The sequence below is a fragment of the Vombatus ursinus genome, unplaced genomic scaffold (genome assembly GCF_900497805.2).
Source record: "Vombatus ursinus unplaced genomic scaffold, bare-nosed wombat genome assembly UNPS02014777.1, whole genome shotgun sequence".
Classification (NCBI taxonomy): Eukaryota; Metazoa; Chordata; class Mammalia; order Diprotodontia; family Vombatidae; genus Vombatus; species Vombatus ursinus.
In genome coordinates, this window is record NW_020954555.1 from 2,931,402 (window position 1) to 2,958,225 (window position 26,824).

At 40.4% G+C, this 26,824-nt stretch overlaps 2 protein-coding genes across 5 annotated transcripts in view; both read left to right on the top strand.

Annotated features, from left to right (window-relative positions):
- Nucleotides 1-11,169, top strand: part of FAM76A (family with sequence similarity 76 member A) — a 21,496-nt gene extending 10,327 nt beyond the window's left edge. For 2 of the 4 annotated variants that reach the window (XM_027864898.1, XM_027864897.1), the window contains exons 6-10: nucleotides 1,534-1,620; nucleotides 2,170-2,301; nucleotides 6,289-6,424; nucleotides 8,078-8,179; nucleotides 8,697-11,169. In XM_027864898.1, the coding sequence (XP_027720699.1) occupies nucleotides 1,534-1,620; nucleotides 2,170-2,301; nucleotides 6,289-6,424; nucleotides 8,078-8,179; nucleotides 8,697-8,783 (544 nt within the window). In that variant the 3' untranslated portion in view covers nucleotides 8,784-11,169. The remainder of the gene's footprint in view (nucleotides 1-1,533; nucleotides 1,621-2,169; nucleotides 2,302-6,288; nucleotides 6,425-8,077; nucleotides 8,180-8,696) is intronic. The other 2 variants (XM_027864901.1, XM_027864900.1) reach the window with 1 other exon arrangement.
- A 5,391-nt stretch (nucleotides 11,170-16,560) lies between these two features.
- STX12 (syntaxin 12) overlaps nucleotides 16,561-26,824 on the top strand; it is a 29,673-nt gene continuing 19,409 nt past the window's right edge. The window contains exon 1 of the mRNA XM_027864888.1: nucleotides 16,561-16,801. Coding sequence (XP_027720689.1) covers nucleotides 16,675-16,801 — 127 coding nt within the window. The 5' untranslated portion in view covers nucleotides 16,561-16,674. The remainder of the gene's footprint in view (nucleotides 16,802-26,824) is intronic.

Below are 26,824 nucleotides of genomic sequence, written 5' to 3' on the forward strand. Positions count from 1 at the left end.
TGTATATGTATAGCCTATATCAGATTGTGCACCCTCTTGGGGAGGGAGGTGGAGAAAAATTTTAAACTCAAAAGTTTATGAAAGTAATCATTAATAAATCAAAATAAATTAATAAAAAATTTTTAAAAATACATTATGGGAAATGCTGATTAAGGAGTTCCATTAGGCTAGGTCCTCAGATAATAAATAAGAACATTTCATTAACGAGAAAAGAGACCAGGAGAAGTATATAATGGCTTAGCCAGAGTCACACAGTCAGTGGCAAAGCTGGGATTGGAACTCACCGAGATCCTTTATGCTAGCTCCAGTGTTCTTTCCACTATTCCACATCATTTTTCCTGGCATCTAAAGCAGTCTAATAAAGTGAAGTTAAAACTTGTTGAAATTAACTGTAGTAAGGGCATGGGGGACCTCAGAGCAACAATTGAGGTTGGGGGATATTTAACCTGCTTTATGCCATACTTTAGCATTAGGTGAGTCTGTCTTCTAGCTAGCTTTGAATTCTCAGAGATAGAATGTAGAGCTCGAAATAGGGTTGGGCTTCACTTGTGCTGCCATATCTAGAGATGGTCCAAAGTTGGCTTCTTTAGACTATGGCAACTTTGGTTGTGTTAATATATGTATATGATTAAACTAAGTGAAGACCAGAGATAGGTTTGAGCTATATTTCAGCTTTTGGTGATTTCAGAAACAGAATAAGGGTAACCCCCATAGGTCTCTAGAGCAGCAGGTTTTTTTTTTTAAATTAATTAATTTATTTTTAGTTCTCAACATTCACTTCCATAGAGCAGCAGTTTTTGATGCTGTGATGGGTCTCTTTGCCTAGCAAATTAATTAAGATCAAGTCTTTATTGACCTGAGTTTCATGACCACTAATGCAGCCCAGAAATTTAATGTTGAGGTTGTTTGTGCAGGGCACCATGATGTGGTTGGTGTACAAAATGCGTTCTGGTTCTGCTGTTTTATTGGTAGGGATGACTTTGGCCAAGTCTCCTGACCCTTCTCGGTTTTTTCCCTCATGTGCAAAATGGGGATAACAATACCTAGGCTACCTACTTCCCAGGTCATTTTAGAGAAAGTGCTTTGTTAGAACTAATGTAGGAATGTGGGTTATTGTTATTTTAAACTGTAAAGAACCATGTCAATGCAAGCTGCTATTTTAGCTATTCAGCCACTTAGGAACTAAGATCTGCAATTGAAAAGCAATTTGTTGTTTTTTTGTTTTTCTGTTTTTTTGGTTGGGCAGTGAGGGTTAAGTGACTTGCCCAGGGTCACACAGCTAGTAAGTGTTATGTGTCTGAGGCTGGATTTGAACTCAGGTCCTCCTGAATCCAGGGCTGGTGCTCTATCCACTGTACCACCTAGCCTCCCCGAAAAGCAATTTGTTTGCATGATTCACTTAAATAATATGAAAATGAGTTCACACATTATATAACTATAACCTGGGCCTTTTGTGGTAGTCACGTTTGGAAATGAAACTTCAGCATTTTGTTTATCTGTTTCTAATGTGTTCCCCTTTTTGTTGTTTAAAAGCCAAAAAACACTGTCTACATCTTCAATTCAGAATGAAATTCCAAAGAAGAAACCTAAGTTTGATGCTATCACAGCTAATGGAGACAGGTGAGCTAGCTGTGTGTGTGTGTGTGTGTGTGTGATGAGATGCATGTGCAGTTTCTACAAAAGGGGCACGTTTCAGAATGTTTTGCTGCTAGACACAAGTGCTTGTATCACTGCCTTCATTTGTTGGTATTTGTCTATGGTTCTGTTCTCCTCAATGAATTTATAGCAGTTTTAATGATCCTCTAGCCCTTAAATCCTGTAGGCCATCAGGCATAGCCTTTCACAGTAGCAGGAGTAGTTCTAGGTTGGGAACAACTGTGGGCCGCCTTCTCATTGTGGACTCTACTGGGAGCACCCCGTAGTATATGAGTCTTGTTAGTCTGATAGGCAGAGCAGGCAAGTTAGAGGGAAAATAGATTGTAAATGTGAAGGCTGGTTCAGTTCATGTCATCTTCTTCTGTTCAGAAAGAAAAGGTGAGACCTTTCTGTGACCAGTTCAGAAGCTGTATAAGGAAAGTATGAGATAGAAATAGATATGTAGATATATATTTGATTTTAAACTTGTATAAATGCATATTTTTATTCCTCGCTTTCCTCTCTCCTTCTCAGCGTTCCTTCCTCTTACGAGCTGCTTTGTCCTAATATCCAGAGTGCCCCGTCCGTGTTGGTGCAGTGGGCTGCTTCCCAACAGAGTCTTGGTGCCAACCATTATCCTGTTCCTCCAGGCACTGGCATCCTGAAGTGAGATCACCTGACATGCTCTTCCCCTAAATCCTTGGAATTATCTCCGTTCTGGAAAGTGTCCCCCTGAAGGATCTCCCTCCAGAGTAGACTGAAATCGGGAGCAGATCATCGTGCAGGCTCTCCAGGGCTGTCTTTTATTGATTTTAGTGGGATAGAAGGTCTTTTAAATTCACTTATCACCCATTAAGCCATCATTTCAGCTCATTTCAGATCCCTCACAGCTGCTCTTCTGATAGCTGGTCCCATTGGTTCTGGACTTCTTGAATCTACTTGTTGAAAAAGTCTAATTTAAATGTGCAAATTAAGTGGGGGAATGAGCTGTAAGGAATTTCTTCTTTCTAGTCAGATTCAGTGTTCTGGAGAAGCCCCAAATATCCTGGGGCTAGTGCAGTTGTTTCTCGTCACCTCCAGCTTGCCTGGTCGGGCCTGCAAGGAAACATTGGAAGGCGTGAGCATCGGCGGCAGCAGGATTTAAAGTGAAGGCTGCTAAAACCAGGCAGTGAGGCCAAGGCCAGGGCCTTCCAAAAAGCTTATCTGCCACTTATGTGAGATCCTTCACTGGGATAAGGTTAAACTACCTGAAAAAAAATATCCAGCGTACTGTAAAGTTTACTGCAAAGTGATTGATTCTCTGTCATTTTGGGTTTCTTGGATTACTTTATTTTGGCCTTACTTTAGATTCTGCTCCACAGTTAGAGCTAAACTAATCCCTTTCCATTTTGACTGCTGTTCGAGTTATAAACCAGTTACCTAGGGTGTCTGCTTTTCTCTGGTGGGACACTGTCCTGCCTAGTGAGCAGTAAGACTTAATACAAGAAACACAAAATTTCAGAATGTCCTGTGTTATAATAGATACCCTCTCAACTAAGGGATCAGTAGCAATTTTTCCAGATTTTACAAAGAAGCTTTCTTCTAAAGAGCTATTCACATGTTTCCTTCTCATAGTTTGTTTGTTTGTTTGTTTTTTTTTTATGAATTTTGGAAATGCCTATAAATATACATTGTTTTAAAAAATACACCAATTCTATTCTAAGATTTCTGTGTTACAAATCTTTATGCATTTCTTTTCCACTTTACTGTAATTTTTCTTCTTAGCAGGAAATTTTTAAGCTTAAATATGAGTAAAAATAAGTTTTCCTTATCCAGCCCTCTTCAGTCCCTTTGGACTACTTCTTTCTGCTTCCTGTTTTCTTTTTTAAAAATATAGTCTCTCTGACCATTCTGTAACAGTGACAGTCAAATCAGTGTATTTATTGAGCTCCTCTGCTGTACATAACTAACTCTTCTAGTCCCTATATTTCTAAACAATCAATTATTACAACTACCCCACAATTCCTTAATTTTCAGTGCATTAATAACACCTTCCCTCCTTTGCTGTTCTGACTTTTAAAAAATTTGCTCATCCTTTCCTTATATTTCACCCCTTTGATTTTTGGTATTCATCTTATGCAAGTTTCTGAAACTTCCCACTTTCTTTCTTGTCCCTTCCTTTTCACTAATCTCATGAAACTTTACATTTCCCTTATCTGATAGCTTGATCTTGTGTAAACCCCATTATTTCATTAATTACATTAACCAGAAATTTCACATTCTTAGGATTTCTTAGCCTTTAATTTCTTTTCCAACTTCCTATAAAATTTCCTTCTTTACTGCTTCCTTTCACTCCTCTTTGCAGATTTGCCTTGTTGAAATTGTGTCAAAAAATATCAAATTTGGAGGGAAAAACCCTCGTTTCCTTCCTACTCTTTTCTCTAGGAAACAAATCCAGCAGTTGCTTTTAATCCCATTTGTCTAACTCTCTTAAGTCACAATGGTCTCAACAGGTAACATTCTGTCAGTATTTGGTAGCCAGCCTTGGGACTGACTCTTTCAAACAAACATTTTTTGTCCTAGCTTTCTTTTCATTTGATTATTCTCCTTTCCTCCTTCTGTCTCTCCATTCGTCTGGGTTAATGGAACCAGAAAACCTTGGATTCAGTTCCATACCTGGCACAGTATTTGGTATAGAGTAGGTGCTTAATAAGTGCTTGTTGATTTGAGGGCAGATCATTGGATCACTCTTTTGTGCCTTATTTCCTCATCTAAAATGAGGCTGTTAATACTTGAATAGAATGAAAAGCCATGAATGTCTTATGATCTGTTTACACAGAGAGCCAGCAGCTTTATGGATTAAATAAATGTTAATGCACTTTGCAAAACCTTAAAAGTGCTCTTACAAATGTTAGCTATTATCATCATTGTAGAGAGGTTGAGTTTCTTGTTCAGGGTTAAATGGTTAATTTTGGAATCAGGATTGACTTTCAGATCCCTGGTCCTCGGCCTCTCTATGGGATTATGGAGCTTGACTAAACTATAGTAAGAGGCTTCCAATTAATTCTCTTCTGTATATGCCACATATGTGCATTTTGATATTTTGGGCCCTTCCTGGAAAGCTTCTGTGCTGAGTCTGCCTGTGTTCATTCTGGAGGATGGTTGGGGTTTAGAGCTGCCAGAATTGCCACTGATTGGGCCATGATAAGATGGGGTGGTCAGGGGAGAAATACTCTAACCTGAAGGTATTCTTTGCAGAAACAGTGTCCTCTTGCTCAGTGTCTGAGATAGCCCTGGGTCCCACAGTTCTCCTAATCCAGGTCACCAACATAATTTTGAACTATTTCATCACTTTTACTTGTTTTACCTTCTTCAGCTGTAGATCCTTTCTGTAAGCTCTCCTTAGAGAGGAGAGCCATCTCTCCTAAAAAGAAAGGCTACTCCTTAGGGTCCAAGGCCCAGTGTCTGGGCCAGGATCCTCCCATGTCGCGCCACACTCTTAGCTCTGCCTCATCTGTAGGAGGCATTGCAAATTAGCCCCTGCATGCCAGCCGCTGCTTCCCCACAAGCATCACAGGCCACTCTCTGGCCCCGTTGGTTTTTTCCCTTTGTCTCACCATGTGATTGTAACAAGGAGTGGCTGTTCTGCTTCTGCTCACCCCTTCTTACATCTTAACTACCTCTGTCTCCAGTTTTTTGTTTTTAGTTTTGTTTTTGTTGTTGATGGTTTGTTTTTTTTTTTGCATGGGTGGAAACCACCTGCATTTGAGCATGTGCTTTAATGTCACTGAGTTTACTTCACTAAATTCACTAATCCCAATTTAAGGCTAATTAGGTGAAATTAGAGTTTCATTTGGGAATTGTATAGATGAGAAGAGGTGGGGGAGATAGAATGCTAGATTCATAGATGTAGAGCTGGAAAGGATATTGGGGTCATTTGGTCGGACCCCCCTTCATCTTATACTAAGGCCCGGAGAGGTTCAGTGCACTCAGGTAGTAGGTGGCAAGGACAGTCTGCTATCATTATGGCAAAATGGAACCTTCTGGACTCGTCCTACTCTGGAATCCAGGAGGAAACACCAGCATGTGGTCCTAGGGTTATATCACTTCTCCCCTCTTTTTCCTTTGTGTCTGACAGTCAGAATAAAACAGTAGCCAGATGGTTAAAGCTCTTTAATGCTAAATTACTTAACCGTTGGGGGAAACCTAGTTTTTCTCCTAACCAAGTCTCCTTTCATGTATTACTCTAAGATGGGATTGCCTCTGGGTTAGAATGCAGCTGTTCCAACAGTTCTACCAAATTATAGCTCTTTCTTTTCTAAAGTGCAGAGAGATTACATCTGAGAAGTTAATGCAGAGTCCTCCACATTGTCATTTGTTCAGGAAACTAGTCTGACATTCCATTCAGAACAAAACAATCACATTTTAATATGTCAAGTCAACCAGAGCTTTAAAATAACACAGACACAAAACCTCCGCAGTGCTGCTGAGGCATTATGTGAGTACTAAATGTGAAGGAAAAGACTGCAGTATTGCAGGTATGCTGTTGGAATGGTTCAGATGTACCATGTTCAGTTGTTCAATGACCCTAAGTGGAGCCTGGCTCCAGGGACCACAAACAGAGGAGTCAGGAGATTCCTCTAATCTCTTGCTCTCCCTCTTTTTTAAAAGCAGCTTTTCACCAGATTTGGCCCTGGACTCTCCAGGCACTGATCACTTTGTCATCATGGCCCAACTCAAGGAGGAAGTGGCCACGCTGAAGAAGATGCTTCATCAGAAGGACCAGATGATCCTGGAAAAAGAGAAGAAGGTATAATGTTTGGGTCAGACATTTCTGCGTGTGTGTGTCTGCGTGTGCCTATGTATGATACATACATATGATATAGCACATCTTTGAGGATAGGAAGGTTGCTTTCTAGATAGGTATCTTGTGAAAAGTGTCCAGTTTTTTTTGCACTCTCTTTTGTTCTATCATTTCTTTCATAGTTTGCTCTTGTGTGATATTTGGAATCGGCTTCTTTTTTTTAAAATAGTATTTTTTCCAATTACATGTATAGGTAATTGTTAGCATTCATTTCTACCAAATGTTGAGTTCCAAATTTTTCTCCTCTCCCTCCCCTCTTCCTAAAACCATAAGCAATTTGATATCAGTTATATGTGTGTAATCCCGATTAGTCTTAGTTGTGAAAGAATAAACAGAACAAAAGGAAAAAAACCTCGAAAAAATAAAGTGAAAATTGTATGGTTCTATCTGCATTCAGAGTCCATCTGTTTTTTTTTTTTATGTGGAGGTGGATGGCATTTTCCATCATGAGTCCTTTATAATTGTCTTGGGTGATTGTATTGCTGAGAAGAGCGAAGTCATTGATCATCACACAGTGTTGCTGTTACTGTGTATAGTGTTCTTCTGGTTTTGCTCATTTCACTTTGCATCACTTCATATAAGTCTTGGAATCAGCTTCTTAATTTGGAAGATTATAGTAGAGAGTGGTCCTCACTTCATAAAATTCTTCTTTATGCCTATATATTCACTACTATTTTAAACCAAAGTATATATTTTTTGCTAGGAAGAGAAAGTGGGTGGTTCAACTATGTTCTCTTTATTAGCTAGAAATTGAACTTGCTGAGGCTGTTGGTTACTATCTTGTCAATAACATCAGCCTTTCATAGGCCCAGCACTGCTTCTAGCATCTCATTTAGAATAGAAGCTAGGAATGAAGTTTAAAATGATTCATAAATCAGAGAAACAGGCAAAAAATTGAATATCAGCAGGGAGAAATATAAGTTAATGCATTTAAAGAGCAAAAGAATACAACTGAATGTCCGAGCCCCAAAGAAAAATATGTAGGAGTCTTAGGATCAACGATTTAAGAGCTAAAGGAGCGATAGAAGATTTTATTTTAAGTAAGAGGGTTTTTAAATGCAACTAGCCGCAAAGTACTCTTCCTCTAATTATGGTAATTATGTTTCTGTCTTGTTTCAGTACCATTCATTGGGAGAGATTTGGAGCAACTGAAGAGGTTCTATAGAATAGTTCTGAAATGCAGTGTAGGAAAATTACTTCCATGAGGAAAGGTTGAAGTTGGTCTTAAAAAAACTAAAGAATTAGATTTTGTATACAAACTACATGAAATAGAAATTTTCTATTTCTATTCTATTTCTATCTATGTTCTAATTTCTATATATGTTACTAACATAACATTGTGTTATGTTAGTAACATATTACTTAGGGAGCTGATGTAATCTCCTAGAGATGTTTAAGAAAAGGAAAATCAATTGTTGATAATTCAAAATAAATTAAAATTTAAAAAAAAAAAAGGGAAAATCAGTTCATTGGTTTTTAGATGATTTAGATATGGACTTTGAGGTGGAGGAATCCCTGGATTTAAAGATGATTGTTTTGAGAGGTCATTCAAGTCCTTAGTGCAAAGGCATTCCCTTTGACTGCTCTGTCTCCCTTCAGATTACTGAATTGAAAGCTGATCTGCAGTACCAGGAGTCTCAGATGAGAGCCAAGATGAATCAGATGGAGAAGACCCACAAAGAAGTAACAGAGCAGTTACAGGTGATGCATTTTCTTTTAATGTGGTAAAATAGAGACACAGAGCTGGCAATATTTTAAAGGACCAAGGGCTTAGAAAACTGTTTTCTCATAGTTTTGATAAATCATCTATAAATCTGTAAGTATCTCTTACTCTTAGACCTTTTCAGATTTAATTCATTCAAAAAATATATTTTATAATTTTGTACCTTCTTTGACCACATATAAGCTAAATATAATTTCAGATAATCAGGATTATAAAGTATTTACCACACAGCAGTCTCTGGTTTGTGGATGTATAACTCCATGTGCAGCAAGGTGATGGTGTTCCTTATGATCATGAGGCTTGTTTAAGGGTGATTCCGTTCCCTTCAGGGGCCACACGTGCTCATTAGTGGCTTTTTGACTCCTTTGCTTTCTCTGTCCTTCCCCCCTGCTTCTTACTCTTCCCACATGTGCCTCTGCCTTTGCAGCAGTTCCTGTCCTATGTAGGTTACGTGTCTCCATCTGTTAAAACCTCATCTTTGCACTGTATTTCCAGGCCAAAAACCGAGAGCTTTTGAAGCAAGCAGCAGCTTTGTCAAAGGGCAAAAAGTCTGAGAAGTCGGGAGCAATGACTTCTCCGTGAAAAATGGCCTGGGAACTTTTTGAGCAGCAGCAACATGGAGTCTTGGGCTAGCCTGGAGGCACGGCTATGCTGGGATCTGCAAGCTTCCCTGGGAATCTCCTTTTTGTGACAGTCATCCCTCTTTATACTCTGGCTATGGGCAGGGTGGAAATACCTGGTGTGTTGCATTAGGATCGCATGCTGGTGGGTGTCATGGTTAAGTGGATATCTCTATTTTTTTTCTACTGCTTTTTGGTTTTGTTTTGTTTTGTTTTTATAGTGGTAACTGCTCATTGGTTTGTGCAGAAGGAATTATTTTCCCCACCCCTGCATCCTGCAATTCCCATGAGCAAACAGTTTGGCTTTGGGTAAATATTATCACTGCCACCTTTCCAACTCAGAAGCTGCCACCCTAACAGGACTTAAACACAATGGAGGTTTCCACTCTCCGTTAAAATTGCTGCTTCGGGGGATACTTTTTTTTTCCCAGTATTCTGTGAACTTTGTACTATATATAGACAGAAGTTTATTTATTTAAAAAAACAAAAACCGAAATCCTTTTTCTTGAGAAAGGGAAATACTCAGACCACCTAGTTCTCTTTGTGACAAAGCTGTGATAACTATTGGAAAAACCACCCCAATCTCCATTTAGGCTACAGAAAAGGATGCCAGTTTCATCTGGTTTAATGCCTAGTTGTTATATAATGTTGATGGTTAAGGTGAATGAAACAGTCAGATTCAGAAGTGTGGCATTAGGTGCTTTTTTTTTTTTTTAGGACCCCTTGAGAAAAGGGCATCTAAGGAGAAGTTTTGGGAGGGAACAGGGATTTCAAAAGTCTGTCTCTTTAGATAATGGCAGAAAGTTTTGTCCAGGTTGTACTGGACATCCTCACTTTCCTAATCATTTTATGTAATTAATTTTGAACTCTTTCACACTGCCACTTATTTGCTTTTTAAATCCCTTTCTTTCCCAACACCAGTTGTCAGATCACATCATTGCCAAGGAACATTCTGAATTGGAAAAGCTGCAAATAGTGCATGTCTTCAAATGAGACAAGCATCTCAGGATGGGCTATTTGAGTCATAAGGAAGCACTGAGAGAGGGAGAGAGAGAGAGAGAGAGAGAGAGAGTAAGTGTGTGTGTGTGTGTGTGTGTGTGTGTGTGTGAGAGAGAGAGAGAGACACATACCATCCTCAAGTTTTGATGGAAATAAAATGGAAAGATGTGTTTCTTAGATGTAGTCCATCCTCGGTATGTTGTCCAAGATAACTCAATGACTTATCTTCAGTAGGTAATGCACTTTGGGTTATTTTGTTCCATAGTGGGGATGGATTTGTAGTTTCATTTGCATACTGTTAATAGGGCCCACCTTTGTTACCTTTGAAAGAAAGCTGCCTGGGATTAAGGTTTGCAGTATGGGCCATGAAACATGGTAAGTAACTGTAGGTTACCCATCACCTTGGCCTCATCAATCCATCAACCATCAACAGAATTAATCAGATGCCAGGCCAGAATTTGAAGTAAGAACAATGGAGGGGGGGTGTGGGGGTGTGTGTGGATGTGTGTGTGTGTGTGTGTGTGTGTGTGTGTGTGTGTGTGCGCGCCGCACTCACAAGAGATGAATGAGTCCTAGCTACCACAATTATAGATGTGAGTTCAGCCTCCTTGCATTTCTTAGAAGCAGAGTATTACAGTTAAGAATACAGTACACTGGTGGCTTCATATTATAGCTGTTTCCAGGTCTGTTGACATCTCAGAAATCTCACAGATAGATTAACGAAATTGGAAAAAACCAGATCTGGAAGTGGATCTCTTTGCCTTATGTAGAAGGAGTATAAATAAACTATGTGTGTTGTCCATGCGATGCTGTCATTTGAAATGCTAAGTTCCCTTCCAAACAAGGGAGACCAGCAGTACCAGTTAGTTTTGTATATTTTTGAGTCAGAACCTTTAAATAAAGAAGGTCAGACAATACTTTTCAGGTATATTTGCTCTGAGTTTAAAGAAAAGGTTGAAAAAATGTGACAGATACTGTTTTTTAAACCTTAAAAATTGAGAAATTGTTACATCAAGTGTGATACCATAAAATGACAAGCTTAGTTTTGTACTAAATCTTTTTTTAAAAGTCTTGACATTTAATATGAAGCAAATTCACACATTTTCTAACTTTCCTTAGATTTCAAAAGGGAGGGAGGGGGCCCCTGGATTTGAAATTTTGGTTTTTAAAATCATGATGCTGTTTTATCATGAAATTGAATAGGTGACTTTTAGTAACACCATTGTTTCTTTGTATGTTTGTAATAATGGAAATTCCAAAATGCAGGAATGTTTTGGTTTGTATAGACTTTGACAGAAGTAAGAGTGTAAAAATTCATATTGACTGAAATACAGTTTTTTTTCTATTCATTTCTTGTTTGGTCATTATGTGAATATATAGTCCCAAGGAAAAGGGACTGTCCTTAACAAATACATACATAAAAAAGAGTAGAAGAGTAAGTTTTGGAGCTGTATTATGTGTGGCCTTGTGTATGAGGAGGCTGGAATTAGCGGTCTACTAGTGATAACTCTATGATCCTATAATGAATTCAGTATTTTATTTTAATAGGGAACTACTGAAGGTTTTTCAGCAAGGAAGAAACACATGATCAGACCTAGACCTTAATAAGAGGGTTTAGAGCAACTGTGTGAAGGATCAATTAGAAGGGAAAGGTCAGAGGTAGGGAGAACAAAGGTGAGTGAGGAGAAGATTGAAGAAATACGGAGTTTAAATCAATAGGACTTCACAGACTCTGAGTTGGAAGGGTTGTCAGAGTCTACCTAGGCCCATCTTGTAATGTAGAGGTGGGGAAAAGGGTGAGGAAGAAGGAATAGTTAGAAAACACTTTATTTTTGAGCCTGAGTGGCTGGAGCACCGTAGTAGTAATCATAAGAAATAAGGGTCATGGGAGGGTAGATAATGGAATTCACTTTTGGACATGTTGTCTCTGAGTTACTGACTAGATGTCCCCCAGACAACTGGAGATGCAGGTTTCATCCTTGATAGCAGTCCAGCTTTGGGAATCATTTGCATAGAGGTGATAATTCAACCTACTGGAATCGATGAAACCATAAAGGAGATTATGAAAAGAGAAGAAAAGAGGACTAGGACTGAGCTTTGGGGGATACTCACACTTAGGGGGCAGAAGGAGGGCAGTGAACAACCCACAAGCATTTATTAAAGGCCTGCTAAAGGGTCAGATGCTGTACTGGGTGCTGGGGATACCGAAAAGAACAAACAAAGCAGTCCCTATTCTCAAAGAGTCTGCATTCCAGTCAGGGAGACAAGTACAAGAGGAACTAATCAGATAAAGAACTAGGAAAGAGCGATGTGACGGAAACCAAGAGAAGGGAGAGTATTCAGGAAGAAGTAGGGATAGGAGTGTTGACTGCAGAGAGAGTTAGGGTAAGAACTGAGAAAAGTCCATTGAATTTAGCAGTCAGACATTTATTAAACACCTACTAGGTACCCAGCACTTTGTGCTAAACGCTGGGGATTCAGAAAGAGGCAAAAAATAGTCCCTGCCCTTAAGGAGCTCACAGTCTAGCGGGGGATACAACAAACACAAATATGTACAAACAAGTTATATCCAAGATTAATTGGGAATAATTAAAAGAGGGAAATCATCCATCTAGAACCCTTTAGATTTTAGAGGAGTTAGGAAACAGGCTCTGAACTGCAGGTGTTGGGCCAGAAAACTGCAGAATGGAGGAAATTAGGTCACCAGGACAGGACAGTGTGTGTGCATGTGTGTGTGTACGTGTGTGAAGCATTCCACCAAACTTGAAGGAAATAGCACAGCATCCAGCTGGGGCCAGTTGTGACCATGCAAAAGTCAGTTGGGGCTTCCTGTAGAAGGTGGAATTTTAGTTGGGACTTAAAGGAAGCCAGGGGACTTCTGAGTCATGTGAGCAATAAAATGGTGGACTAGATATTTTCTCAGATTCCCATGACCTCTTAAATCTCTCCAAAACAGATATTATGCACCCCAGATAAATCAAATTCAGCTGTTGCCATAGTCTAGGACCCCCATATTCCCAAAGAAGGTAAAAAATAGGAAAACTTGAAACCCAGGAACTAAGGCTCACCGACCTTGAGCTCACTCAGCACCCTCCCCCACCTTATGTGCTTCCAGCAGTGAGGCTGCAGTAGCAGACCCAAGGACACGACACAGGCTTATATCAGAACTCACTCATATAATCTGTCCCCGGCTCCCTCTTTCCAGTGCTATAAGAAGTTTGTTCAGGCCTCAAGAGCCAGCTTGGCCACAGCCCTTCAGGAGCAAAAGCCTGCTGGGGACTGCAACCCAGAAGCACCAGTGCTGCAAAGCTCTGAACTACCGGTGTTGGGAAAAACAGGCTCTGAACTGCAGGTATTGAGCCAGAAAACTGCAGAATGGAGGAAATGAGACAGGTCACCAGGACAGGACACTGTGTGTGTGTGTGTTTGTGTTTGTGTATATGTGTGTGTGTACGTGTGTGAAGCATTCCACCAAACCTGAAGGAAATAGCACAGCATCCAGCTGGGGCCAGTTCTGACCATGCAAAAGTCAGTTGGGGCAGAGGCTGGGGAACCTTGAATTGTCTAGTGTGGGAAGGGGCGGACACACTTTGAGATTCCACTCCCAAAGAAACCACCGTCAGAAGGGAGGCAGTCAGGAAGTGAGTGATAAGGAAAATAAGGGGATGGAGAGAGACTGAAAGTACCAAAGATTTCAGAAAGAAGAGATCTCAAAGACCTTGAACATAAACAGATAAATCAACAGGAAAAACTAATGACAGAAGGAAATATGACTTCCAGATCTAGTAGAGTTCAGGCATCTATGAATAAATACTGCAAAATGAAATAAAATGATCCAACACTTGATAAGACAGAAGACCTTGTAGAGTCTGAGGAGAACATGGAACCACAACACACTGTTCCTAAGTGGTTTAAAAGAGAAGTGAGAACATTGAGAGCAGCATTCTTGTCCTGCACAACAAAAATAATGAACAGAATAGAAAAACTTGAACAAAAAATGGTGAGCCTCACCAAAGAAATGAAAGAGAATAATAGGTTGGGTGCAGATACAAGAAGTGGAGGACAACACATAAGAAGAGAGGCAAAAAATAACATTAAAAGAAAACATGTTCACTATGTAAGCAAAAACGCTGATCTTGAAGACAGGATTTGTTAAGGGTCATAGCTCTTCCAGAAGAATATGACAGGACAGAAATCCTTAACACCATAACGAAGAAAATAATAGGAGATAATTGTCAAGAACTTCTGAACATAGAAAATGGAATTGCAATTGAAAAAACTGACAGATTGTCTCCAAAAAAACCCTAAAAACTATGCCCAAAGGACTATAAAATTGCCCGTACCTTTTGGTCCAGCAATACTACTATTAGGTCTGTATTCCAAAGAGATCCTAAAAAAGGGGAAAGGACCTACATGTTTATTTATAGCAGCTCTTTTTTGTGGTGGCAAAGAATCGGACAAGGTTGGGGAACTTGTGGCCTCGAGGCCACATCTGGCCCTCTAGGTGCTCAAGTGGGCCCTTGGACTCAATCTAAACTTCACAGAACAAATCCCCTTAATAAAAGAATTTTTGCTGTAAAACTTGGACTCGGTCAAAAGGCCGCACCCAAGGACCTAGAAGGCTACATGTGGCCTTGGGGCCACAGGTTCCCCACCCCTGCTTTAGTGTTTTGCTAAAGTGCTATATGCTAGCTATTAAAGTGAAGTGAGTGGAACCAGGAAAACATCATACACCATAACATAACATACCATAACATAACATAACATAAACATTGTAACAGGGATCAACCCTGAAAGACTTAGCTACTCTAATCAATAGTGATTCAAGAGCATTCCTAAGGATTCACGATGAAAGATGGTATCCACTTCTAGAGAGAGAGAAGTGATGAACGGAGTGTAGGTTGATGCATATTTTTTTCACTTTTTTTTGCAACATGGCAATATGGAAATATTTTGCAAGATTTCTTGTGTACAATTGATGTCATATTACTTGCCTTCTCAATGGGTGGGGGAGGGCTGGAAGGAGGGAATTTGGAACTCAAAATTTTTAAAAATAGACGTTAAAATAAATAAAATATAAAAATGCTAGCTCTTATTATTATATCAGAGTATAATGGGCATTGTGACTTTGGTCTTCTAGTGTGAACTTAATCAACATCCCCAAACCACCCTATGTAAACTCATTTGCATAGTAGGGAATGTATTTTAAGGCAGGGAGACCTGCAATATTCATGTTTAACCTGTTCTAATATTGGGCTCTTTCAAAATGCATACTTGGTTCCATCAACATGGCAGAATTGAATTAGGTGACCTGGGTTTTAGTCCTATCTTTGGTACTTTGTGACCTTGGACAAGTAATTTCTATCCTATAAGCTAAATATACTCTTTTAAAATAGAAAAAAAAATGCTCTAAAATTTTTAATAAAATTGCTGGGATTAGATGATCTCTAAGTTTCTTTCCAGTTTTGAAATCCAAATTTACTAGTGTGTCTGAGACATCTGGAACAGGGCAAAAAGTGGGAAGCAAACTTTCCTGACAGGATCAACGGTTTGTAATTCTGTATAATGAATACAGATTTGGAACTGAAGGAATCTTAAAGGTCACCAAATCCAACCTCTTCATTTTACATATAAAAAAACTGAGGCTCACAGAGTGACTTGTGAATCCAAATCTAGCACTTTCCACTGGACGATGCTGACTGTTCACTGAAGCGGTGGGGACCGACTTCCCCATTTCCCATGTTGCAGCACCAAGGTGCAATTCGATCCCTAATCCACCTATAGAATTCGTGTCCTTGGTTACATTAACTACCTAGATGCGTTGCTTTTTTATAACGTGGATGCCTTGGGCTAGGTTCATTGAAAGAGAACTGTATTATAATCAAGAACAGCGTATCTATTTCTGCAAGCCAAAGTCTGCGGCTTCGGCTGTCTACACTCTGAGGCCATCATTTAATAAGGGATGTTACCAGGGCGGCGAGGTGGCACAGCGCTCAGAGCCCCGGGCCTGAAGTCAGGAAAACATCTTCCTGAGTTCAAATCCAGCCTCAGACACTTGTGCTAGCTGGATGACCCTGGGCAAGCCTGTTTGCCTCGGTTCTTCATCTGTAAAACGAGCTGGAGAAGGAAACGGCAAACCACTGCAGCCTCTCTGCCAAGAAAACCCCAGAGTCGCCCCAACTGAACAACAACGGGAGGAGGGGGTGTGGGGGTTGGTGCCCTGCCCCGCGTCACACACACAGCAAGCATCCGAAGAGGATTTCCGCCTGCCCCACTGCAGGCCAGGGGGGTGACTGGTCCTCGGTCACTCGGCTCCTTCCCACACACTGTGACACCCGCAGCCACTCCAGCCCGCGGCTTCCACCCCGCCCGGTACCCCTGGAATGCAGAGCCCCTCCCCGACAATGAGGTCACCGTTTCTGGGACGGAAACGAAGAGACAGATATTTACATGGGGGGAGGGCGAGCGGGGGCTGCCCACACGGGGCTCTCAGGGAAGAATGGTGCTGGATCGGATAGATGTGATGGACCCTTCCCTGACGAGGCCCCAGTTCTGTTTTATGCAAAGTAAAATCGGGAACCATAACGACCCCACAAGCTAAGAATGTAAACCTCTCCCGGCATCCGCCCCCAACGCGCGTTCTTACGTCGCGTCACGTGGGCCGCCGGGAGGGCGGGGCGCATCGAGCGCATGCGCGCAGCGCCAGGCCCGGGTGCGCACGCAGCAGTCTCCTCCTCTCCCACCGCGGCTCTATCCTCCTCCTTCTCCTCCTCCTCCCTGTCACTGGTCGGCGGGTCCCCTTTCGGCTGGAGATCGGTCCAGATCGACCCCGGCCCGGCCAGGCAGCCCTCGCCATGTCGTACGGGCCCCTAGACGTGTACCGGACGGCGGGGCCTTCGGGCCCGCAGGGCCCCCAGCCCCGGGACTTTGACAGCATCTTCAATACTTGCTGCGGCCACATCCAGAGGATCAGCTACGCCAGTGAGTGGGGGCCGAGGGCTGCTAGGCCGGGGGCCCGAGGGTGGCCGGGGGCCCGAGGGGAGCGGGCCTGGGTCCCTACCTGCGCCCCGACTACAATGGGTGTGGCCGTGGAAGCGCTGAGGGCCAGCCCGGGCCCCCCGGCCCAGCTCCAGACCCTGGCCGTCTACCCGGGAGGCGCCTCCCCAACCCCCCTTCTCCCCGGCCTGCTCCGCCCTACCCCCTTCCCCGAGTCCCCCCCTCGAGAAAGTCCCGGAGGAGGCCTTCCCACTGGGCCACAGTAAGGGTTAATTTAGAGCTGACCGCATCTCATTGGTCGGTAGGTCAGATTCCTCATTTTACGGGTGGGGAAACTGAGGCCCAGAGGAGGAAAGGGGCGAGGCCAAAGTTACACCGGGAGTAAGTGTCAGAATCATCCAGGACTTGGAGCCCGAGTTTTCTCACTCCAAATCCAGGGTTCTGACCACCACAGCCTGCTTTCCTGGGCCCTTAGATGCTGTGGCTTCGAGTCTGGTCCTGGGGGCTGCCTCGTTTAACCAGTCACCTAGTTTTTCACCCTATTTGTCCTTTACATTCTGTTCGGTTCAGGTTTTGTGCAATAGTTTAGCTTCCGATTCTGTATTCTCTATGGTACTGAACCAATTGGAATTCAACTTAAATGTCAGTTAAGGTGAAGTGAAGGTTGTATGACTTAAAACACCCAGTGAATTTCATAGTCATAGAACTGGTAGTGTGTCCAGGGATACGGAGACTATGGGTTTGTTTTTTGTTTGTTTCTGAAGAGTACTGAACATGTCTTATTAATTTCCCTTGGCAGCCCAACATTCAAGGAGTACAATTTGTCTTATTAATCTACCTTGGCAGCTTAAGATTCAGAGATTTCTTCCTAATCAATCTAGCTATTAGACAGCAGCAGCTAGTATTTGGTTTCCATTGGTCTTATTAGCTGTTTCTTGAAATGAATTTCATATACAGAGAAGTTTAGTGACTGACTCCAAATGACATAGGAGTATATGTCAAGCCACAATTAGAGGTGTTATGTTTGTGACTTGTCTTACTTCCTCATTATGTAATCCATTCCCTATGTGGGAAAAAAACACAACAATTTAAAAGCATACACCTTAACGACACCAGGTCAAGTGGCATCATCTTTGTAGGTACATTACTTTTATGTGTTTTAGTGATTGGAGCTATATTCCTAGACTAGTCATTAGTAGTAATTGATCTTGAGTGATTATATTTACCAATTAATATTAACAGCATATTTATAATGCTTTAAGATTTGCAAAAAAAGAAACTTTCCTCATAACAATCTCATAAGGAAATAAAGTATTATCTCCACTTTGTATATGCTGGAACCCTGGTCTCAAACCTGAGTCTTCCGATCCAGAGATCAGTGCTATTTTTACTACCTCGTTCAGGAGTTTAAAGAACTGTGTCAAACTTTGCTTTGCATTTAATTAGTAGTTTACAAAACAAGAAGCAGTATGTGGTAGATAGAAATTCTGTGAATCGAAAAAGTTAAAGCTGATAAACTCACTAGTTGATTTTCCCAGTTGCATTTAGAGATGACTGTAATACAAGTTAACCTCAAAGCCCTGTTATAGGGTTCATATATTTCAATATACATAAAGTACAGCTCTCTCACAACTTAGTAGATAGTCCTCAGGAGTTACTGTAGCAAAAAAAATTCATATTCTTGGGCAATAAACCTCACCAAACTTGCCCAAAATAGTCCTTGGACAATAAAAATATGATCCCTGGATTTGAGAGACCTCCTTGAGCTTGTATTCCACTAGCCTAGCCTTTGAAAACTCAGGGTCACTTCCATGCCATGATGAGATACTGGAAGATGACTTTAGTGACACGATGCTATGATAAGCTACTAATAACTCTCATTTATATAGTGCTTTACAGTTTCAAAGCAACCGTGTGAGGTTTATAGTGCAAATATTATCCCTGTTTTTACTGGTGTTGAAATTGAGGTTCAGCTAGGTTAAGGGACTGGCCAACATCACAGAGCTAATAAGTGAAAGAGCTGGGGCTTGGACTTAGGTCTTCTGACATTTAAATCTTGCTCATTTTGATACTGTATATTTAATTTCTTGTTCTTTGGTTTTAATATCTGATTTTGTTTCTCAGGGGGATTAAAGTTATAGTAAAACAGAGCTGTGCCGATACAGTTATTAGACTGGTCTATTTTAAATATTACCCATAGTTAGTTCTCATTGGGGAAGATTGGCAAGCAAGTAGTAACATTGTTATCATTTCTTAATTAACAATACTAGAGGCATAAATGTTACTAATTCAGGTAAATGAGTGGAACTTATTTTTTCTCACTTAAGACAAATTTGAGGATGGGGAACTCTTTTCTCCCAGCTTTTTCTTGCCAACTACCATCCTAGGATCCTTTTACTTTTCTCTTATTCTGACTTTTAACCCTCAGCAGTTCTGCCTGAAGTGTCTGTCCTCCTTTTCAGCTCTTTGTAGAGAATCTGTGATGCCGTTCAGAGATGAAATAGAAAGAATACCTTAACTGTTTGCTCATTTGTCATCTGGCTAAGTTCACACATCCCAAACCTCTGCATGTTTCCCTGTCCCCCTACACTCACTATATTTCCCTTCACTTCATTGAAACCATGATGCTCAAAAATTTATTTCTTGTTCTTTGAGTTTGATAATAGGATAAACAGAAGACGTTGTGCCTACGTCGCCTGTTTCTAGTTTTTGTTAGAGCCAGACAGCGTCCACATTTAAGATGTCTACAGTTGTAGTTACACTGCTAACTCTTTTCTTCCTGGTAATTTTAATTGCAGTTTTTTAACTGAAAATGCAATTTTAATTTCCGTGCTGGTATATATGGGAAATTGCAGGGTCATAATTACTGCATATGTTTTTGTCTCCATAATCTGACTAATGTACTTCAATTTTTTCTTAAGATACTGAGTCATCTGGTGGTTCAGATGCTGGAGAGCTGTTGTCAGTATCTTCCTTATCAACGGACTTTATGTTTTGGATAGATCAGAGTTCATTTGGAGACTGTTAACTCCTTGAAGCCCTGATGTTGAATTATAGGAAATATATTTATTTTAGAACAGATCCTCATTTGAATCATAGGATGTTAAAACTGAAAATGTTCTTAGAGATCATCTAATCTCATCTTACAGATAATGAAACTGAGACATCAGCTGTTGTTAGACTGCCTGATGATTTTATTCTTAGTCTTTCAAAAATTTTTAGCCAGTCCTTGCTTTGGAGATGTTGGTGATAGAGGAAGTTAAGATGTCCTCGTGCCTAAAATATACATAAAGAGCTTTAAAAGGAATGCAGCAAAACTGAGGAACTTGCATGTGTATTCGTTTGGACCATCTGGTTTCTGATTATCAGGGGTTTTTAAAAATAGGAAATCCTGTCACAGCATTGTTTTGGATCATCTATCTGATTTCTGATAATGAGAGTTTTTTGTTTTTGCTTTTTTTTAAACAGGAAATCCTGACCATTAGCTTGTAATAAGTAAATCCCGAGTAAAACTTATCCAGCACGGTGCTTTCAGCTGAGTGGACAATAGTTGTAGCTTTGTAAATTTTTTGATTTACAGCAGATTATTCAATCAACAAGCTTTTATTAGGGCTTACTATACGCTCAGCATTGTGCTAAGTCTGGGGATTTAAAAAAAAATGGCAAAAACAGCCCTTTCCCTAAAAGAGCTTGCATTCTAATGGGCAAGGCAACATATACATATGTAGGTGTATATAAGATACATACACAAAGGGAAGTCACTGGCTGCTGGTGACACTGGAAAGGCCTCTCGGAGAAGAGGGCCCTTGAGATGAGCCAGGGATTCTGAGAGGCAGAAGTAAGAAGCATTCCTGGTGTTGGGATAGCAGAGGGTAGGTGGAGCGCCATGTGTAAGAAACAGCAGGTAGACCTGGACCATAGATGTGTAAAGTTGAAAAGAGAGAAAGAGGCCAGGTCAACTGAGGGTTCTAAGTAGTTGGGTTCTGATCAAGGCTTGTCCATACTTGTGAGTGTTTACTCTGGCTATTTCTCAGGCGTCTGATCATGTTAACCCCCTACGCAGTAAACTCCAGTGGATCTCTGTTGCCTCCAGAAGCAAATACAGAATGCTCTGTTTGGCATTCAAGCCCTTCCTCTTCCCTTTCCAGTCTTCTGGCACACAGTAAGCACTTAATAAATGTTTATTGAATGAATGAATATGTATGTCAAAGGAGAAAGAGTTCTTTCACCCCAACTAGCAAGTGATCCTGTGCATTCTTTTCTATCTAAAGAGCCTATCACTATCCTTAGCACACACTAAGCACTTAAAAATGTTGAATTGGGGGGCAGCTAGGTGGCAGAGTGGATAGAGCACTGGCCTTGGAGTCAGGAGGACCTGAGTTCAAATGCGGCTTCAGACACATACTTCCTAGCTGTGTGACCCTGGGCAAGTTACTTAACCCCATGGCCTAGCCCCCACCCCCCAAAAAAAATGTTGAATTGGCAAACAAAACCATCCTAACCTCTCATAGTTTCGAGAAAGGAACCTAGAAAAGCTCAAGATGCAAAGGAACTCTATAGCCATATGTTTTCACCAAGAACATGCAGAATTGCTGAAGATTGTTATCTTCTCCCTGTTCTGTAGCATCTTCCAACAATAAAGCTGTGCATCCCAGTATGCTTAATACATGTGAAGTTATTCTAAACCATGTGAGCTATTCACATGTCTTCTCTGGGCTCTGAAGAAAGCCTGCTTTCTTGCTTTCTTTCCTTTTTTGGAGGCAGTTGGGGTTTTAAGCAGCTTGGCCAGGGTCACACAGTGCTCTTGATACCAGGTCCAGTGCTCTATTCACCGCACCACCTAGCTGCCCCTAGCCTGCTTTCTTGATAGGAAAATTCAACGATATGAAGGCAGTTTTAGGGTCTCAGAGCTGAGGTTTTAGCCTGTGTAGCTCCCGCCCTTTATCATTGATGAGGAAGCTGTGGTTCAGAGAAATGAAGTGAATGTGTCAGAGGTGGAGTTCGAACCCAGTCTTCCTGATACCTTCTACCCACTGCCATGCAGCCTCCCTGTCTATAAAATGGGGACAGTCTCACACAGACTCAGAGGGGAATTGCAAGGAAAGCACTTTCTAAATCTCAATATTTAAATACAAAGGTCAGCCTCTATTTGCCTGACTACTGCCATGGCTCTGACTTCTTATCTTTTGGGTGAGGTACATCTGTGCTGGTTGTAACCCTTCTGTCATGATTGTAACTTTCCATCAGTACTCAATAGATTTTCTCATCCAGTGTTTTGGAAGCCTTTTTTTTTTTTTTTTTAAATACTTCACGGATATTAGAGCAGCACTCAGGCTGTCTCTCTCTAATCCCTTGCTATACTGAGCACACATCTTTCTTAGAGTTATACAGGTTCTTGATGTGGGCAGCAAGGTGGCGCAGTGGATAGAACATTGCACCTGGAGTCTGGAAGATCCAGGTTCAAATGGGGCCTCAGACAGTAGCTGTATGACCCAGGCAAGTCACTTCACCCTGTTTGCCGCAGTTTCCTCATCTGTAAAATGAACTGGAGAAGGAAATGGAAAACCACTCCAGTATCTTTGCCAAGAAAACCCCATGGACAGTTTTGGTATGCTGTGGTCCATAGAATCATGAAGAATCAGACGTGACTGAAAACAACAGAAAAACAAAACAAAATGATATTGATGTGCTTTATGCCACTTCTGGCATATGTCATTGCTGATAATGTACCTACCGTGAATCTTTCCATTACCGTTTTGTCACCTATAATTTTGATTCTTCTGAAATCATCTTGGGCTCAATAGTTTGCAGGCATATAACATTTCCATTGAAAGCACTCCAGTTTCTTATATGGAATCCAGGTGATTCTGTTTTTCCTATTCAATTCTGGGAGCTAATAATTATTTTTCAGTAGTACCTGCCCAAGCTGTGTGTACTAATGAGCTTCCTATCTAACTGTATGTCATAATCTAGGCAATTTACATTCACCCTTCAGTTGTTTTTTCCTATGTAAATTGCTAGGCTGATCTCTTTAAAGTGACCATAGACCTCATTGAAGAAGCCCTATAATATGGAAAAGGGCTTCCTTCAATCAGCACAATGTTGTTCTCAAACAAGAGACTCTCACCATCTATAGAAATCCGTTCTCCTATTTGGACTCTGACCAGAATATTCTCTATTGTGCTAGTGAACCCCTTTTATGAGCCTGTATGTCCTATTTTTTGCCTCCTTCAATGTCTACTTTGTTGAGAGCACCTCTGTACATCTCCATGGTTGTACCTGTCAAGGTGCAGTCTTAACATATGCACAGAAGATACTCATAGAAAGAGAGCCTTTGAGGCTTCTTTTTGTTTGACTGAGTCCATTGCTTTTTCGTAACCAACAAATAATAAAAAGATGAGATCTCACGTTCTCTGTACCTATTGATCAAGTCTGAGATTATGAAGGTGTGTTCTGTTGTGAAAATAGTTTTACCGTTCTTATGATTTCATCAAGCATACCCTTATACTGGATAGACCATTCTCATGGTTTGTTTGTTTTGTCATGTATTAGCAATTAGTTATTTCTTTTTTTAGAAAAGTTTTTTAAAAATCATATTCATTTCCAAGTGTACTCCTTCCTCTCTATTTACCTTCCCACCCTCAACTAGGAGCCTTCCCTTATAGCAAAGAAAAGCAGTCAAGTCAGACCAACTAATAGCAGTGATCAAACCCATAGTCTTTTAGTTTTCCATTGAAGGGAAGGAAACACCCATTTGTTAAGCCCTACTCTACACCAGGCACTGTGCCTAGCTCTTTACAAATATTATCTCATTTGATCCTCCCAACAGCTCTGGAGGATAAATACTATTATTATTCTCATTTTATAGTTGATGAAACTGAGGCAGATAGAGGTGAAGTGGCTTTCCCAGAATTACATACTTAGTATCTGAAGTCATACTTGAACTCCAGTCTTCCTGACTCTAGGTCAGGTACTCATTGCCACCAGCTGCGCCTAGGCAGGGTTGGAAGACAGGGTTTCCTCATCTGTTCCATGGGACTAGTATTAGCCAATGCAATTACAGTGTTCAGTTTTGTTTTAGTGTTCATCTCATTTACCTTATTGTAGTCATTATGCACATTATTTTCTTTGTTCTCCTTCTTCACTGTTTATCAGTTTGTACAAATCTTCTGATCTCTTTCATCTTCATTGTTTCTTATAACATAATATTCCATTATATTTTTATACCACATTTGTTCAGCTGTTCCTAGATATTAATTTCAGTACATCTCAGAGGGAAAATTTCCCCCTAAAATGAGTCATTGGTGATATTATTGGTGATCATGAGTGATATTGTTACCCAAAAAAGATGATCGAGAAAGATATTAGCAACTACCAATCTGTATGCATACTCCGTCTCTTCTCTATAAAATCTTTTGAACCTTTTCCTACTGTGTAATTAGTGAGGGGATATGAACAACATTCAAACGAATTGCAAACTATCAACAATATGAAAAATTGCTCCGAATAATAAATAGGAAGGATTCAGAGAGTCCAGAGAAGACTTGTGTGACTGATTTTGGAGGAATCCAACAGAACCAAGAAAACAGTATGCGCAATTACTACAACAGTGTAGCTAGAAAGAACAAAAAGAAACAAATGAAATGATGATAACCAAGTTTGGTCCCAGAGTTGAGAAAATTCATCTCTCTTCTTTCATTGCAGAGGTGGGGGATGAAGGGTATAGTTTGCATCTACTGGAAGATGTGATTGAGGTTGGCTAGTTTTACTAAACTGATTTTTGTTCTTTCTCTTTTAATCTTTATTACTAAAGGGATGGCTCATTGGGTAAGAAAGGGAAGAGGGTTATATACAGAATCTTCTGCAAGGATTTGTTGTCCATTTGCATTCTTGTAGCATTATCAAGCACTAAAACACTTTCATTTCTTAATTTTGAATAATATTTTTTACTACTTTCTCTCTTCAGTTGAATTTACCAAGTACCAAGGTATATGTTGATTTAATTGAGAGAATCTTGTCAGACTTTTCTTAGTTTGTCTCTTTCATCCTGGGTACTACTTGCAATGAACAAGTGACCCATGAAATGCTATTTCTTCATGCCTTTGGGAGCACAATGAAAGCAACCTCATTAGCTCCTTTATTTGGCCCCCGGGGAGATACTGTGAACTGTCCTTCCTCTTTGCTTCTGTTTGCCTTCTTGTTTCATTTAGAGCAACAATGGTAATATGGTTGTGGGAAGTTCCTCCAGTAATGAATCAGTCATTGGACAGACATTTCAATGTTAAGCATCAGCAGTGAAGTGTCATACACTTTAAAATAACAGGTTCTTTTCTGTCATCTTGGAAAAAAGCCACACAGAACCAAGAGTTGTTTTATATTTTTTGCCTGTTTCATGGGTCACAATCGCCAAATAATTCATTCTTTGTGGTCAGCCTACTGATGATGGTCATTTCTGTTTTTTACCTGTCTTGGGCTTGGGCCATCAGACAGTTTATGGCCTGGGACCATTCTCAGAGCCTTTTCAGCTTACTGTAGAAACTCTCAGAGCTTGCATGCACTAGCATAGCCTCTAGAAGCCACAAGAAGCATCAAAGGAGAACTTTCGTGGAGGGAGCTATTGGTGCTGTTATAGATAACATTTTATCTCAGACGGAAGATTTCCCCCTAAAAAGCAAAGTATTGCTCGTTAATGGATATTAATTAGCATGTTTTTGACAACAGGAAAGGATTTGGGCACTTCAGCTTGATGACAGTATCAGGTATAAATCAGTGGCCTGGTGACCCCAAATTCTATAAATTTGAAGGATGTTGAACTATAAAATGAATTTGTAGCAGCAGAAATTTTAATTTAATTCATGAATTATAATAACTAGCATTTATATTGCACTTTAAGGTTTGCAAAGCACTTTAAAATATTATGTCATTTGATTTTCACAAGAAGTCTAGAAGATAAATGCTATCAGTATCCCTGTTTTACAAATGAGGAAATTAAGGCAGACAGAATAAGTGACTTACCCAGGGTCACAAAGGTAATAAGTATCAGAGGCAGGATTTAAATCAGGTCCTCCTGACTCTAGGTCCAGCACTATCCATTGTGCCATATAACTCGTTTTTTTCATTCAATTCTGCTTTCCTCCAACCACTCCCACAAGTTGCCCATTAAGCCACCTGGAGTTTTAACAATAATCCAGAAAGGATGGGGAAGACTGTTTTAAAGTTGTGTTGTAACATGAAGATAAAATATGGTTGATCTGTGCAGAAATTTTTCTTTCTAAGTGTTCTTATATCATGGCCAGCTGTCACTACATTATACTTTAAGATGCTACCATTTTTCAAAATCTGTGCTTTTATTGGTATGGATACTCCCATGCCATCTGTCAGATTACAACCTCTCTACAACTCAGGAGATTGTCTTTGAGAGTTACTGTGGCCAAAAATTTCATTATCCTGTTGCCAGCTGAGTGATGAGTCTCTTCTTAAGTTAGCTAGACTGGTCCTTGGATGACAGACAAACAGTCTGTCAAATGGGCCAAAGTGAAAAGCCATTTCAGCTTGAATAGGACCTGCAATGGTTTATCCTTCACTTACAAAACCTTTGAGAATCCAAAATCACCATGATATCATGATGAAGCATTAAAGGACTCCACCAGTTTTGTATAGTTGGACTGTACAAAAAAAAAAATTACAATCTGAAAATACATACTATTTTGAAAAAAAAATCAAGCTCTAGACCCTAGAAATCTAGAGACTTGAGGAGGGTAAAATTAAGCCAGGAAAGATAAGTGTAGAAAGAAGGACATTAAAAAAAAAAAAGTAGGAATACTGAATCTAGTCCAGCTGGTGCTTTTTAAACTGTGGGTCATGACAACATGTGGGATGGTGAAAAATTAGGCAACAGTAAAAAGTTTCTGAATGCACAATGATCAAAAATTAATTCGAAATCAAACATGTAATGAATCCGAGGTGTTTCTGGCAGTGTTAGCCCGGGTTGCATCACTGAAGCCTTGG